This window comes from Lynx rufus, unplaced genomic scaffold (assembly GCF_022079265.1).
Source record: "Lynx rufus isolate CCGP_SWC_20201006 ecotype Redwood Valley unplaced genomic scaffold, mLynRuf1.p SCAF_9, whole genome shotgun sequence".
Taxonomy (NCBI): Eukaryota; Metazoa; Chordata; class Mammalia; order Carnivora; family Felidae; genus Lynx; species Lynx rufus.
Genome location: NW_025814897.1, coordinates 6,810,204 through 6,827,402, shown reverse-complemented (window position 1 = coordinate 6,827,402; position 17,199 = coordinate 6,810,204). Strand labels below are relative to the sequence as shown.

The window sequence follows — 17,199 nt, the reverse complement described above, 5'->3', positions numbered from 1 at the left end:
TTTATTGTAAGAAATGAACAGATTCCGGGGCGCCTGGGTGGCTCAGTCGGTTAAGCGTCCGACTTCAGCTCAGGTCATTATCTCACAGTTCGAGCCCCGCGTCGGGCTCTGTGCCAGCTCAGAGCCTGGAGCCCATTTCAGATTCTGTGTTTCCCTGTCTTTCTGCCCCTCCCCTGTTCATGCTCTGTCTCTGTCTCAAAAATAAATAAACGTTAAAAAAAAATTTAGAAAGAAATGAACAGATTCCTAGATAAAGATTTTCATTGTAGTATTCACTACTGTAACTGAAAATTTGAAAAAATTCTAACATCCAGCAGTGGTAATTGGTTAAATCGTGGCATAGTTAGCAAACAAAAAGCCTGTTACAAAGGGATTCATTTTTCTTACATAGTGGATTAAACATTTAGTTTTGTACCCTACTACTAGACAGTATAGGGAAATTTTAAAAACTCATAAGAACAAAGGAAAGAGGATAGAAAAGGGAAAAAAGAAACTTACAGAAGTCAAAATGGACATGTAGTACTTACGAGATTCTGAGTTCTAAGCCAGTAAAGGCGAAGCTCAGGAAAAACCAACTTTACCACATAGAAATCCCAAAAAGCTTAGCACCGGTAGCTCCGAAAGCAGATGTAAAGATAGCTAAAGCAGGAAGACAGCGTGCAACATTTAGGAGGTCGTAGTTAAAGTCTCAACATTGCCCCCATTCACACTATTTACCAGAAACACGTTTGTCAGCCCTAAACTCATCCACCAAGAAATCTAACTCCCTCAAAACAAACAAAAAAAAACTTAGTGGTGCCTAGGTGGCTCAGTCAGTTAAGCTTCCGACACTTGATTTCAGCCCAGGTCATGATCTCCTGGTTTGTGAGTTCAGGCCCCACATCAGGCTCTTCACTGACAGAGCAGAGCCGGCTTGGGATTGTGTCTCACTCTCTCTCTGCCTCCACCCTCTGCACACTTTCCCTCTTCCTTTCTCTCACAAAAATGTAAAAAAGAAAAAAACTAAAAATACGGATGGTTCTGTGAGATTATTCTGTTGCATACCTGGTAATTGACAAGCTCCCTCCCTTAGCAGAGTTTGCAGGTAGCTTTTGGCATGCTACTCAAATGTGAATGGACGTGCAAGGATTGTCTGACACTTAAGGAAAGCATTTAATATTAAGAGGCCAAAACAGGTAGATAAAAAGTGTGAGATTTTATACAGGAGGAGGCCAAACTAATAGGAAAATAGATGAGATTTGTGGTTACCAGAGGCAAGGCATTGAGAGTGGGGCAGTTGGATGAAGGCGGTCAGCACTGCGGGGTAATGTACAGCATGATGAGTCATTAACACCGCTGTGTGGCATATTTGAAAATTGTTAAGAGAGTAAGTCCTAAGAGTTCTTAGAAAACTTTCCCTGTTGTTATGTCTGTTTAAGATGATAGATATTAACCAAACTTACTGTGGTCATTATCTCACACCATATGTAGGTGAAGACAGTATGCTGTGCACTTACTCGGTGCTGGATGTCAAGTTTTTTTTTTTTTTTTTTTTTTTAATTTTTTTTTTCAACGTTTATTTATTTTTGGGACAGAGAGAGACAGAGCATGAACGGGGGAGGGGCAGAGAGAGAGGGAGACACAGAATCGGAAGCAGGCTCCAGGCTCTGAGCCATCAGCCCAGAGCCAGACGCGGGGCTCGAACTCCCGGACCGCGAGATCGTGACCTGGCTGAAGTCGGACGCTTAACCGACTGCGCCACCCAGGTGCCCCGGATGTCAAGTTTTAAAAAAGAACGTTTATAGTGTGATTTTACTTATGTTTAATGTTTGGGAATATGTGCACCAAGACAGTTAACTTTAGGAAGTTGAATGAGGGAACATTCATTTTCTGCTTTCTAGTCTTGTTTTAATTTATTTCACATGAGCCTAGTGTCATAATCAGAAGAAATTTTCCTGGAGGGAAATAATTATACATAGAAGTTGAGAGCTATCAGATGTCCTATGATTATTTTGCTGGTATTAAACTATACTAATTGAGTTAGGATCACTCTTTTTTTTGCAGAGTGAAATCCATATGTCTGAGGAGGCTATCCAGGACATACTGGAGCAGACAGAATCAGATCCGGCATTTCAGGCACTTTTTGATCTCTTTGACTATGGTAAGTAGACCATTTCTTTCAAGGCAGTTAGAAGAAAAAAGTTTCCATTTCTTGGGCACCTTAACCAGACTGAAGCAAAATTCCCAGAGCATCTGGAAAAATATCCTATTTTCTTCAAAGCAAATCTATGGCTGTGAAGGGTCTGGGAGTGGGGGAGGGTGGGTTTTTTCCTTAAACTTTAGCTGTAAAAATGGAAAACGGGCGCCTGGGTGGCTCAGTCGGTTAAGTGTCCGACTTCGGCTCAGGTCATGATCTCGCGGTCCGTGAGTTCAAGCCCCGCGTCAGGCTCTGTGCTGACAGCTCAGAGCCTGGAGCCTGTTTCGGATTCTGTGTCTCCCTCTCTCTCTGACCCTCCCCTGTTCATGCTCTGTCTCTCTCTGTCTCAAAAATAAATAAACGTTAAAAAAAAAAAAAAAAAAAGGAAAACATTTTGTATTTTGTTTTTTGTGTGGGCATTTTTGCCAGTCAGCACAAATATGTTGAGGTTAACACATACATTATATTAAACACAATTGGGTAGTACAAAAGGAATGCAAGAAATTGGCTATTGCCCTCAATTTTATGGTCTCATGCAGTATTCTCAGAGTTAGTCTCCAGACCAGCATTATCAGCATTATCTGAGAACACGTTAAAAATGCAAATTCTTGGACTCTCCAGATGATTCTGATGTAGGCTAAAGCTTAAGAACTACCAGTCTGTTACAAAAATCTTTGGTTTTGTCCATGATATACAAGGCTATATCCAAAAGACATAAAGTTAAACATTTGATGGATCACCGTTAAGGTGTATTAACTGATGCTTTTTTTTATTTTGATCATTTAACCAGTTATTTCCCTGTTCCCTTTCTAACAGGTAAATCCAAGAATAATAAACAGATACCCCAAGGCATTTGCAGTCCACATCTGGACACCAATCCCAGTGTAGTGTTAGCAGATGAAACTAATCTAGCAGTTAAAGGTTCTTTTGAATCAGAACAATCTGGTAAGAATAAGTTTTTTTCTTTTCATTAAAGAAAAAATCCCAAGCCTTTTAGTAATTTGATTAAAAGGAGAATTTTTAGTACTCATTCTTTCATAATTGTTGACCTGCGCAATTTAGCATTAATAGCATTGACCAGTTTGACAAAAGTCTATATAACATTTAACAGTTTTTTGTGTGTTACAAGTCCAAATCTCTGCTATGTAACATTGGTGTGTGTTATTAATCATTTAGCCTGGTAAGCAAGTGCGACTGAGTGCTCAAGATCTGTATCTTACTTGCTTAGAGGGAATTATATACTGTAGTGATAGTCTTGAATTCTGGATATTAAAACATTTTAGGTCATATTCCTATGTTTCTACTGAACGTTGAATGTTGCACACAGTAGACAGTAGCATCAGATGCTGATGATGCACAGTGTACTTGGCCCATTTCACCGTGAAAAATATATCAGATAAAGTAAGGTTGATAGAAATGGTAGAAGTTGAAAAGCCAGCTATTGTGAAAACAGCTGCATGTGTGGGGCCAGTTTTACATACTGATAAACATTGGATGTCCTGAAACCTATATACTTTTTCCTTCATTGTGTCATTTGTTTTCCAAGAGGTTTGAAAAACAGTCTGGCGGTTACTCAGAAAGGCATCAGTAATTAAAAAAAAAAGAAAGAAAAAAAAGTGCCTGTGAATTTTTTGATACTCAGAAAATGTGAGATACGGTTTTTCAGGCTTGCCCTTTCCGTTATGTCCGAGATGCGTTACTTCCTTGACAAAACAGGTTTTACAGTAAACGTGACTCCCTCAGAAAGCAACGCATACTCCCTATCTGTCTCTTCCATCCTATTTTGCAGGTGATCAGTCTGGGCAGCCCCCATTTTGTACATCCTATCAAAATGAAGACACATCCAATGCCTTGAAGAATGGCAGCAACCACGATGAGCTTAGACCAGAAGCACAGGAACACTTTCCTCAGATAGGCTCTAGCGTCCAGAAAAAGGCATTTAAAACGGGTGTACCTAATGAACAGAAGTGTAACCTCGATATTTCCTTTGAATCTGTGCCTCATTTGAATGACTTTAACCAAAGAGTAAATTCTGATGCCGAATGTAATCAGCGTTGTGCCGAATTATACACCCATCAGATGTCCACTGAAACCGCCATGGCAATGGAGGTCGGAAAGAGTTCTCTCTTGCCGGATGCGCCACGTGATTCTCCATTACAGCCTGATCAGTCTGGTATACCGGTAACGTCATTTGTTTCCCTCGGGGGGGAAACTAACAGTGAAAACTTCGTTCTCTCTGGGAAGAGTTCTCAGCTTTTATCCCAAAATATTCCATTAACTGGAAAGACATCTAAAACAAGTCAGTTTTGTGAAAGCTCTAACAACACAGGAAGACTTAAAACTAACCTCCCTGGTTCTAAGTCACCAGACCCTAAAGAGATTCTGCAGAGTGAAACTGAGATTCACAACGGATTGCCGGTCACATCACAACAACATGTGGATTGCCATGATAATTCTCCACTTCAAAGCAAGATATTGCCTGTATCGGTTGAAAGTTCAGGTTTAAACATATCCGAACAAGTAGACATTTGTCTGGAAGATACAGCATCTTCGGTTAAACAGCCGCCTGATGGTTCATCATCTCTTGAGTTAAATCACGCGGAAGAACATGAGACTCAGCCCTCAGGGTCTGAGAAAGTTGCTGGCGATTCGCAAGAGCCTTCATCTTTAAAAGAAGATGGAGATGGTATTTTTCTCACTTTAAGTGAGAATGGTAACTGTGGGGAAGTTGCATTGATTGCTCCAGAAGGTGATCCTGTAGAAGATAAACGTGCTGTTCTGTCAGAATCTGTGTGTTCTTCAGTGGGAGGTTCTCACCCTGAGTCCCAGAACACCAGTGACAGACCTGGTGTTGACAGCTCGGCAGACGTGGATGCAGCAAATATTGTCTCTCTCAAAATTATCATTAGTGACGATCCATTTGTTTCCTCAGATACTGAACTGAACAGTGCTGTTTCTAGTATCAGTGGGGAGAACCTGCCGACTATAATACTGTCCTCTCCCACTAAGTCCCCTGCCAAAAATGGAGAATTGGTTAAGTGCCTGTCTTCAGAAGAAGCCGCAGGCGCTCTCACATCTGCGGAAAGAACGGGGGATTCAGCATCGGTGGAACAGAGCCTCTTGGCCCTCAAACCCGAAGACTCCGCAGTGAATGCTCAGAGTGAAGGCAGCGTTGCTTTTTCAGCCAGTGCCCCACCGTGCGTCTCCAAGGATGGCGGATACATACAGTTGATGCCAGCTACAAGCACAACTTTCGGAAATTCAAATAACATTCTGATAGCTACATGCGTGACTGATCCAACAGCCTTAGGAACCACTGTCAGTCAGTCTAATGTGGTGGTGTTGCCTGGAAATTCCGTACCTGGGACTGCTCAGCCCCCGCCGCCTCAGTTACAGACACCGCCAAGGTCAAACAGCGTATTTGCTGTCAATCAAACCGTGTCACCCAGCTTTTCACAAGGTAACTTCAAGAACACGCTGAAGTTCACGTCTCTGGAATGGTATCTCATTTCTCTTGCGTGTGCAGTTATTGACTAGCAGGTGATAAATCATGGATATATAGTGTGAGAAAAGACGGAAATTTGTGTTGATGCCCTTGTTTTCTCTCCCTAATTCATTCACTCAAACCTTTTTTTAAATCTAGTGGTAAGTTATGGAATTCATGGAGAGCCTGGGTGGTTCAGTCAATTGAGCGTCCGACTCTCGACTTTGGCTTAGGCCATGATCTCATGATTTGTGGGTTTCGAGCCCCACGTCAGATTCTGCACTGCCACTGCGGAGCCTGCTTGGGATTCTCTCTCTCCCTCTATCTGCAACCCCCAGATAAATAGTTTGTTTTTTTTTTTAAGTTACAGAATTCACTGGTTTCAGTGATTCTTGGAGATGGAGCTGATGATACATCATTCATGTACCTTTCCTTATATATTGGTTCCCAAACTCCTTTCCCTTTTTTTTTTATATTATAGGCATATAATAAAATGTGACTAAATGTGAACAATCAACTAGCAAGCATGATGGATCTGCTTGAAGTGCTGTTTAAAATAACATAAAAGAGGGATCAGAATTAGTAGAGAATGTGGGACTTGAGCTGAAGCTCGGAGAAATGAAGTAGTAGTTGGAGTAAAGGAGGGGAATTCTTTTTTTTTTTTTTTTTTTTTTTTTTTGGAAGGTTCATGCATTTATTTTGAGAGTGAGAGAGCAGGGGAGGGGCAGAGAGACAGAATCCCAAGTGGGTTCCATGATGTCAGCACAGAGTCCGACAACGGAGCTCAATCCCACAAGCTGCGACATCATGACCTGAGCCAAAATCAAGAGTCGGATGCTTAACAGACTAAGCCCCAGGCATCCCAAGGAAGGGAATTCTTAAGCGTAAGTAGGTATTTGAGAGACTGAAGTGGGTGTTTGTGAAAGTGAGATCCACCTGGCAGGAACTGTTAGTGACTCTAAGGAAAAGTTTCACTTGTGCGACAGGGATATATGAGGATAGCCACAGACTATATTGTTGATTTCTAGGGAGCATATAGCCATTGTAATTTCCCCCCATAGTTTTGACGGTTTGTACACTTCCCTGGACTCTTTGACAAGTACCATTAGAGGTTATAGGTTGGAGTTCTGAGCGAGTCTTGAGCCGTAAACATTCAGTTGAGACCCTAATTTTCTGGTATAAGATTGAAACTTGAAGCCTTCACCATCAATTTTCTAATCAGTTTCACTATTCTAGCCAGACAGTCAACATATAACTATAATGTGATCTCCTGGCTGTGAAGTCTAATGCATTACTCGTGATACTTACCTTGACCAAATGCTGTAAGATTGCTTTGTATATTTGTGTGTGTACGTATGTATTACAGGCCTGAGGTCTTTTATTTTTTTACAGTTATCACACCATGAACTCATAGGCAATGGACTCTGGCAGCTCAGGCTCCTTTCCCTTGGTTCTCACAAAGTGTGTTTCTCTGGGTGGGGCAGGCTGGTGCTGCAGTTGAACCCAAGTACCTTTCTCTTTGGCTTCCTGCTTTATCTGTTCGTTTTCCTTCACACACTTCAAGAAGCTATCTCGGCTCTTTGAGTGCTTAATGTGCTGGATATGTACATTATTTCTGGGTGAGAATCTTGACCTTAACTTACTCTTAACAGTGCCAACAGCATGCCAGGTACCATTGTAGACTGTTCACTTTTGCCCTGTTAACAGTTGTGGGGCATTCGCTTTTGAACAGTGCCCATTCGCTTGATGTCCGCAACATCACCTTTCTTGTAGATTTGCATGAATGTGTCCAAAGAACAACTCCGTATTTTCTGAAAGGCCTAGAGAATATATAGTGGGTACTCCCCCTCTGTCCCTTTGTGTTGGTCATTTGCGTGAATTACTGGAAGATGGCAGTTCTGGCCAAAAGGGCCACAAGATTAATAATTCAGGTTGCCTTTTTCTTAATTTGTAGCCTTGCTGTTCCTAAATTTTTTTTTTTTAATTTTTTTTTTTTTTCAACGTTTATTTATTTTCGGGACAGAGAGAGACAGAGCATGAACGGGGGAGGGGCAGAGAGAGAGGGAAACACAGAATCAGAAACAGGCTCCAGGCTCTGAGCCATCAGCCCAGAGCCTGACGCGGGGCTCGAACTCACGGACCGCGAGATCGTGACCTGGCTGAAGTCGGACGCTTAACCGACTGCGCCACCCAGGCGCCCCTACTGTTCCTAAATTTTTTTAAGGAGAGTAGATTCTAAGGGAAAGAGATACAATTTTATAGAATTTATTTTATTTTATTTTATTTTTTCAACGTTTATTTATTTTTGGGACAGAGAGAGACAGAGCATGAACGGGGGAGGGGCAGAGAGAGAGGGAGACACAGAATCAGAAACAGGCTCCAGGCTCCGAGCCATCAGCCCAGAGCCCGACGCGGGGCTCGAACTCACGGACCGCGAGATGGTGACCTGGCTGAAGTCGGACGCTTAACCGACTGCGCCACCCAGGCGCCCCTAGAATTTATTTTAAATTAATAATTACTTTGGAGTCTCTTGTTTATGAGAAGCTTACTGAGATTTTTTTTTCTTTTTTTTAAGGATCTGCCATCATAATTGCCTCCCCTGTCCAACCTGTACTCCAAGGAATGGTGGGGATGATCCCTGTATCTGTGGTTGGACAGAATGGAAATTCCTTTCCTGCTCCTCCTCAGCAGGTAAGATTTTTGAATTGAAAATGGCACAGTGATGCTTCTCAAACGTAGTATAGTTAACGACTGCTTCTCTTCTAGGTCCTTCATATGCCTTTGGCAGCACCTGTATGCAGTAGAAGTATCCCTCAGTTCCCCATCCCTCCAAAGTCTCAGAAGACTCAGGGACTGAGAAACAAGCCTTGTACAGGTACATTTTTAAGTTCATTAATGTCAGTTTTATGTTCTCTATATGTATTTGTTTGCAGCAACGCCACAGTATTTTCTTTTTGAATACTTGTCTCATTCCCAACAGGTGACTGTCCAACCTTTGCTTGAAGTTTTTTTTTAGTAATAAAAACAAAAAAGGCAAGTGGAACAAAATAGAGTTCGGAAAGAGACCATGTTCTTAAGGGAATTTGTATGTGGTGGAGGTAACATCAGAAGTCAGAGAGAAGGGGAAAGATTGTTTAATAAATTAATTTCATTGGCCATTACATACATTATAGGAAAAACTTTACATCCCTTCCTCATACCATATACAAAGGTGAAAGGTGAACTCCAAGGTGATTAAAGACCTAAAAATGTAAAGCAAAACAATTAAACAGTAAAAGAAATGTAAGAGAATGGCTTAATGGCACAAGGATAAAAGGATTGCTTTAAAAAATGAAAAAAAAAACCATCATTATAAGTGGAAAAAGTTGATAGCACTGACTACTCCAAAATTAAAGATTTGTGTTCCACAGAAGACACCGTGTACAGAATAATACCCGATCTTCATTTCGGGGTTGCATCTAGTTCTCACACTTCCCATCCTCATGGATGATGAATGCCTGTGGTGTCAGCCTGGCCCGCAGCCTAACCTGCGTGATCCTTAGACCCCTCTGTCTCCAAGTCTGTATGTGTGTGCCAGTCAGCCTCTCCCGTACCTCTTCCCCACGTACCGGAGAACCTCGGCCGCCAGTGTGAGTTCCCATTACTTGAACTTTCACACTTCGCATGAACCTCCCATTTCCTTCCTGGAGACTCCCTTCCCCATCCAGGCTAGACCCATGGTGTACAGCCTCAGCCAACACATTCTTCTACCGTCCCTCTTGCTGCTGTCCGCCCTGGGTCTGTCCCGGCACCCATCCCTGCCTTTATACCTGGGCTCTCCGGCATTGCATTCAAAGTGGGGCTGTTCATGGTCTCTTAGCGGTCACTCCACATGTCTTCCTGGCGCTCTTTCCCATCCCCCTTCAGGCTCTTTCTGACTTCACAGCTCTTCTCACATCTCTTCAGTCCCCACCCTCTTCCTGTCAGGCCAGCACTCTTCTCTCCCACCTCATCAGTAGGAAACTGCATTTTCTCACATCACTCCCATTTGGTGTGTACCTTTTCTTCCAGAATCATTCCTCCCTTTCCTTTCTTTCTTACAGGAATAATGATCTTGCTCTTCCTAAGGTTAATTCAGTCTGCCTGCATCTTGTGTCCTATGTATGTCTTAAATTTTTCTTGTTTGGATCCTTCCCTCTCTGGCTGTAAAGTTCCTTGGGTTTGTTTCACCTGCCAGCCCTTTGTTTATCCCCAACACTTCCGTCTCCCATTCTTTCTTCATCCATGTTATTGTCTTTTCTCCTGTTTCCACTACAGCTGTTTAAATGGAGATCATCAGTGGCCTCCTGATAATGTCATATTCTGTGCATCGTTTCCATTCTAACCTTATTCCCTCTCGCACTTGATACTGTTGGTGGCTTTTGGACCCACCACTCAACTAGTGCACTCCTGCTCTCGTGCCTAACTCAAGACCTTCAACTTCGACATGTCTCGGCCTCTCACCTCTTCCCTGTCAAAGACCTCCTCCTCTCCCTGCTTTTTTCTCCTTGGTTGATGTCACCATTGAGTCTTCCTTCACCTTTCATGTCTTTATGAATGCCCATCCCTGTTTCCTGACGCCTCTCTCATCTCTTACCTGGAGTATTTGTAGTCATGTATGTAGAATTTCTCTTTGCAGTTTTCTTGCTTCTCTAGTCCATCTTCTACACTACCGCCAGAATGACTTCCTAAAACATAAATCGATTTATGCATCTTCCCTATTTTAAACTCTTAAGGATTCTCCATGAAACCTTTTGCAAAGGGGCGTCTGGGTGGCTCAGTGAGTTGAGCGTCCGACTCCGGGTTTCAGCTCAGGTCATGATCTCATGGTGTGTGAGTTTGAGTCCTGTGTCAGGCTCTGTGCTGACACAGCCTGCTTAAGATTCTCTCTCTCTCAAAAAAAAAAAAAAAAAAAGGTTCCGTCCCTCCCTCCCTGTCTCTCAAAATAAATATATATATATAAAAAGAAACCTTTTGCATAATGCACAAGGTCCTTTATGAGCTCATCTCTGCTTTTCTCTCTAGCTTCATATCTTGCTACTCCCCACATCAGTTCCTAAGTCCGTGGAAATTAAAATATGGCTATTAAAACTCCAGAGCTGGTGCTCTGCCTGACATAGGCTTGCAAATATGATAGTGAAATGGGCAGAATTTCAAAGTAGGCATTAATATATTGCTTTCTTTAACTTTCTGAATCTAAGGAGTACCCTTAAGTGCTATGTTGAACATTGTAATCGATAAATCCAGAGACTGGATTCATAATATTTGCCTGAAGTTGGAAACAAGTCATTTGCTCAGTGTGTGTATTTCTTCTGTAAAATGGATGAGTGACTGTCTTTTATATAAAATTAGAAGCTGCTTTTTACACCCAGTATGTGAGAGTATTTCATTGTACATTAGCAGTCATTTAAATTTTTCTCATGATGTGTGATACTGTGGTCTGTTCCATTTCCTTTCAGAGTAATGTACTCTTTCTCTCAGGAATGTTTCTCTTTTCTAATTATTTCATTTATAATTCCAGGAAAGCAGGTAAATAATTTGGTGGATTCGTCTAGTCATTTAGTTGGATGTCATGCACAAAGGTGAGCATCCATGTAGTTTCCATTCTAGATTTTTTGAATGCTCAGATAAAAAACATAAAAGATGTCTTTGTGTTGCTAAAAACAGTTAATTATTGATTTGCGGAACTGAAGTGTCTGACAAGGATCTCTTTATGTTGCTAAATTTTATTTATTTATTTTACAGAACTGAAGTGTCTGACAAGAATATGGCCACCGATCTCGGGAAAAAATTGGAAGAAATCACGGTTCCCTTCTCATTAGAGAGTGTAGTTCCAGCTAGCAAACCATTTGAAAGCCACAGACGTGTGCTCTGTTTTGACAGCACTGCTTCTGTGGCGAATACACAGGGCACAAACCATAAAGCGGTGTCCCAAAACAAGGAAAGGAATGACATTTCACTTCCTAATCTCGAGTCACCCACTGTGTCCTCCACCTCCAAGGCCCCTTCTAATAATGCTCTCAAAAGAGACCGAGAGAAACCTCCTTTGCCTAAGATTTTATCTAAATCAGAAACTCCCAATAGCCGACATAGCACCACAAAAGAAACTCAGTCAGAAAAGAAAGTCCCACCGACAGAAATTGTACTGGAATCTTTCCATAAAACAACAGCTAATAAGGAGAATGAACTATGCAGTGATGTCGAAAGGCAGAAAAATCTCGAAACTTCAAAACTGTCAAATGGGCAGCAAAATGGGGGTATACGGAATGAGAAAACCGTAACTTCACTGCAAGAACTGACCAAAAAACAAGGCACGTCCTCAAGTAGTAAAAATGTCATTTCGGTAGGTGCAGCTGGGAAGGATCCAAAGCAAGAACAAACTAGATGTGCCGCTTCTTTGGTTAACCCGCTAACCAAACCTGGCTCAGAAATGCTGCAGGATGGTCAGTGGCACAGCCCAGTAAGTAGGCTCCCCGATAGCTCTGACTCCCCTGTACCCCGGACAGCGGGCTTGGGGGCAGGGGACAAACATAAAGAAGAACCTAGAGATGGGATCAAGGTCCCCTCCAGTAGGCGTTTTGGTGAAGACAGTAGCACAGCCAAAGTCATGGTCCCTCCTGTCACCCCAGACCTGCCTGCCTGCAGCCCTGCCAGCGAGACAGGGAGTGAGAACAGTGTGAACATGGCTGCCCACACGCTGATGATTCTGTCCCGGGCTGCCATCTCCAGGACCGCCTCGACAACTCCCCTGAAAGACAACACACAACAACAATTCAGAGCATCTTCGAGGAGCGCCACCAAAAAGCGGAAGATTGAGGAATTAGAGGAACGCGAACGAACCTCCCGTACTTCCAATAAAAGTCTTGCAAATTCGTCACTACCGATGAAAAAGAAGAAAATTAAGGCAAGTTTGAAAGTCTTAATTTCAAAACCACACCTTTGCCCTTCGTTCAGTGCTCACAGTAGAGATCTCCGCGTTTTTGCCAGAGCTCCCTAACTGCACGTTCTGGTCGAGACAGCTCTGGGTTTTGGGTGACAGAATGTGTTTATGGCGGTGTGTCTCAGCCAGTGTGGTACTCAGTGTGTGTCTAGGTGGGAAGGAGTGTTTGCAAAACCGTTGCTAAGGTGTTTATCTCCAAACGTCTTCCTTGGGGAAAGGAGGTTTTTGTTTCTGTCACGGTAGGACCCAGGTGTTTGGGAGAATGCCGTAAGGCATAAAAGATTGGGAAGCCACTGTCACGTGTGGAATTACCAAGTAGAAAGCAACTTTGCGGCTCTTCCTTCTTGTTTTTATTCCGCACGTCCTGCCATCTCTTCCATTGGCTCTAACAGATACTAATGTGTTGGAGCAGAGGAAAAATTACATTTACCTGTTTTTTCTTTGACCGTAGTTCTCTGTGGGAAGGTAACGCAGGGAGAGCATTGATAACTGAAACCCATTTTTCCTAAACCTCTTTAGCCATTTAGTGAGTGAACTGAATAGAAAGAAAGGTGTTCAGGATGTCTTACGGGAAGTATGGTGTCGGGGGAAGAGTGTTGGCCTCGATGCCGTGCCAGCCCGGGTCGGAATCTCACATCTTCTGTTCACTGGGTCTGTGGCTGTGGTGAAGCCCGTGGCGCCCGAGTCTCAAGTCTCGGCTGCATCACTTGATACGAGGTTACCACACGTCTTCCCTGAGTGTAGTGTTGATAAAATACGTGGGGTGCATTAAGTGTTGGGAACTTGAACGGTACCTGTGACTGACAGTCAGTAAAGCTTTCTAAGGTTTATGGTTTGGTAATAATGACCACCTTTATAGAAAGCGTGTTCTATCTTACTCAGCATTCATCAGCTCTGGATTTGTATAATGTCTTTTGCCCTAAACTAATGTTAAAGTACCACTGAGGTATAATTTAGTAACTTTGGATTTAGAAAATGTGTTTCTGCTTCTCTGTGTAACTCAAGTTCCAGTGAACTAAAAGTTTTGGCAGAATTGTAGTAGTATAGGAAGAACCTGATATAAGGTTGTAAATGAAAGTTTTTTGCCCTTGTTTGAGTTCAATATGTTAACTTAGGTTTATTTTTTCTTTTTTTTCTTTTCTTTCTTTCTTTTTTCTTTTTTTTTTCTTTTCTTTTTTTTTTTTTTTTTTTAACAGAAAAAGAAGCTACCCAGTTCATTTCCAGCTGGAATGGATGTGGACAAATTTTTGTTATCATTGCATTATGATGAGTAAACACTCTGAACCTAAAAGAACAGTAGCTGTTTAAAACTCGTATCCCTTAAACTCTGAGTGTAGGGAATGAGATACTGACAGAACCTGACCTGCACTTTCCTTGTACTGAAATTTCACTTTATACCTGAATCATGCTGTTTCTGAAGCAGCTTCCTACTTTGTAAATAGATTTACCTGGTATATTTTTTATTTTGGAAAAAACATTTGCAGAAATGTAAGTAAATCCAATCTGCAAAACTGTATAGCTGTGACAATTATGTACTGTAAATATTGTATGAATCTGGTTGAAATAGAGGTTAAATCAGCCTAGTGTTCTTACATTGTGTTTTTTGACTTCTTGTGATCCCTAACTCTGAGGTTGATGCATCTGGACTAGCTTCTCACTTTTGGGGGGAAAATGATGCTTTTCCTTACAGTTGCCTTTGGTGACTGTCCTACAAGATGTTTGAAGACAGCCACAAAGTAGTACAGAAGTGATGACAACCTCATCTGGTGGTAGAGAGACCAGAAATTAACAATTTAGGATTTTTTCTAGAGTGAATACTTTATTACCCCTTCTTATTACAGTAAAGGTTATATTACTGAAGTTTTACACTTTCACTGTTTCTTCTGATGGTTCTGGTCTCTTTGTTTTAAAGAGAATTTTGTAAACCATTTTTGAGTGCTCTGATCTTTTGTTTATAACTTTTGAGATCTTTTACAGAACTTTAAATGTTTAGACTATTGAGCCATACAAAGTCTATTCATGTGGTAGTTGAGACTTCTTGGTATGTATATCCTTTTCCCCCACATACTGGGGATTTGAAGAATTGCACTAATCCATAGCACTTCTTACGTAGTAGTGACCAGTGCACATTTGATTTAAGTCTTGTGTTCTGGGTTAAAGCTTGTGTGGAGGGCCATCGTCTGGGAAGCTGTGTCCATCATAAGATGTAAAAAAGAAAAATCATAGTTTTATATTTTAATGTAGTTTCTCCTAAAATGGGCTGTTACATAGCTGTGTCTATACTTAGATATAGTGCCCCCTAAGGTGTTACGAAGAGTTAACTGTCACAGAGTCCTTAAGGAGAATGAAAGAGGTGCCTTCTCTGTTTCAGACTCACATGCATCAGTTAAGTTGAAAAATTCATTTAAATCTTTATGAGAACAGAAATTATCTTTAATATGTGACCAATTGTGCCTAGATTAAAGTATATTCTCTTAAGTGCTTTCTGTTTGGTTAAATATCAGTATATCAGGATTTTTTTCTACAGGTGTGTATGTTGTTAAAGAGTCCTTTTCCTCGGCCTTTTTTTTTATACTGGGCCTTCAAAAAACTAAATGCATCCTACTTCTCTTTTTCAGTGTGGAAATCACGTCATAATTGCTGAATCTTACTGCAGAAATTTGTCTTGTGAGTTATGATATGGCAGTGGTCTATTCATAAGGAACTACATATCATACACTTAATGTTTATTTAACTCAGTGTGATACTGTACTACAGTTAGGTTTGAATAAATATTTTCGGTAACTTCAAAAGTTTGAACTACTTTATATTGGCAGTCATTCTCATTTAGATACTTTGATTAAATTCCTTTGCAAGCCACTTTTTCACAAGTTCACATAATGTTGGAAAATACAGATTTTCTTCTCATTCAATTAATATGTATTAGTATTTGCTAAGTACTAAGAATTCACATACAAATAAAGTTTGCTTTATTCAAGATTGTTAGGTCACCAGCCAGGAGCCATTAGATATAGTCCAAAAACAACCTGTACTTGGAACTTGCATTGACGTTCAAGAGTAAAACCATAACCTCCATTTTACCTTAAAAGTCCAAAGTACTGGACTTAGTTGTAGCATATACTCGGTAATCTATTTTAACAGTCAGGTGCCCGGGGACTACGTTTTTGGATCAGAGTATATATACTATAAACAACTTATGCCTACTTTTGTAAGTACACGTAAGGATCTGCTGTTTATTGTGGACATTACTTACTGATTAATGTAGTCGTGTATTAAATCTGGGAATTCTTGTAATTAAAGTGTTTGACTATTTTAGCCCGGATATTATTAGAACCTTTTAGTATGTTGAAGTTGTACATGGGAAGAGCATCCATCAGCATTCAGCCAAAGGCTAGATGTCATGACTCTTAGGGGAGGATAAGATTTTATTTTTGATAAGGAGGAAATTCAAATGCAATATTATTATATATTTTACATTCATTATTTCTCAAGCCACCATCTTTCAGCCATAGCCTCAGCTTCTTGAAATTCCGCATGAAGTTTTCACTTTATTATTAGCCTTTTTGTTTTCTTTCCTTTTTTTTAGGTAGGCTCCGTGCCCAACGTGGGGCTTAAACTCACAACCCCCCCCCCCGATTCAGAGTCACGTGCTCTGCCGACTGGGCCAGCCAGGCGCCCCCCAGGCTTTTTCTCCTCATAGACTTGTTTCTTTTTATAAACACTAGTTAACATTTGGCATGCTTTTTTCCTAAATTATTTTCTCTGTATAGCTGAACTTAAACTGTAAATATAACATCCTAATGCTGTTTTTCACTTCAAATAATACCAAGCATTTTCCAGTTTTTACCAACAGAAAAAAGAAAAACATTTATATGACAGCCATTAAGAGTCATGATTTTAATTTATGAATGATTTAAAAGCTTAGAAAGTTTTAAAAAAAAAATAGCACTGACAGATTTGTAACCAGTTATTATTTGTGTTATCAGTTGCTTCCTTAAGAGACATTTTATTTTATTTTTTTAATATTTTTTAATGTTTATTTATTTTTGAGAGAGACGGAGACAGAATGCGAGTGTATTAGAAGCAGAGAGAGAGGGATCCGAAGCAGAATCCGAAGCAGGCTCCAGGCTCTGAGCTGCCAGCCCAGAGCCCCACGTAGGGCTTGAACTCACAAGCTGTGAGATCATGACCTGAGCCGAAGTCAGACGCTCAACTGACTGAGCCACCCAGGCGCCCCTAGGAGACATTTTAGAGAGCAGAATTACCAAATTAAAAACTGAGTGCACATTTTTTTTTAAGGATCTCAAAATTTTTTCCCAAATTCTTGCAGAAAAATTTTTCAGTTTGTCATTTCTTCCACAGCATCGGTTTCTCCCTTACCAGAGATACAGTGAAGAATATCATCACTGGTTTCTAGGCTTTTATTTCTTGATTTATTAAAATTAGGTATGAGCTCCTAACCCATATAAAAATTTTTTTAGTATCTGGTCTGAGGTAAGGATCAAAGTCCAATTTTTCCCTAAATATTTAACCATTTGATTCTATAATTGATGAAAATAAGGTTTCTCTCTTCACATGCAT

At 40.9% G+C, this 17,199-nt stretch overlaps 1 protein-coding gene across 2 annotated transcripts in view; it reads left to right on the top strand.

Moving 5' to 3' along the window:
• Nucleotides 1–15,410, top strand: part of LOC124505112 (protein NPAT) — a 53,805-nt gene extending 38,395 nt beyond the window's left edge. The window contains exons 11-18 of one of the 2 annotated variants that reach the window (XM_047070903.1): nucleotides 2,044–2,140; nucleotides 2,993–3,121; nucleotides 3,966–5,636; nucleotides 8,236–8,351; nucleotides 8,427–8,535; nucleotides 11,200–11,260; nucleotides 11,424–12,582; nucleotides 13,815–15,410. In XM_047070903.1, coding sequence (XP_046926859.1) covers nucleotides 2,044–2,140; nucleotides 2,993–3,121; nucleotides 3,966–5,636; nucleotides 8,236–8,351; nucleotides 8,427–8,535; nucleotides 11,200–11,260; nucleotides 11,424–12,582; nucleotides 13,815–13,892 — 3,420 coding nt within the window. In that variant the 3' untranslated portion in view covers nucleotides 13,893–15,410. Of the gene's footprint in view, nucleotides 1–2,043; nucleotides 2,141–2,992; nucleotides 3,122–3,965; nucleotides 5,637–8,235; nucleotides 8,352–8,426; nucleotides 8,536–11,199; nucleotides 11,261–11,423; nucleotides 12,583–13,814 lie in introns of those variants that run through there. The other variant, XM_047070904.1, reaches the window with a different exon arrangement.
• The last annotated feature ends 1,789 nt before the right edge of the window (nucleotides 15,411–17,199 follow it).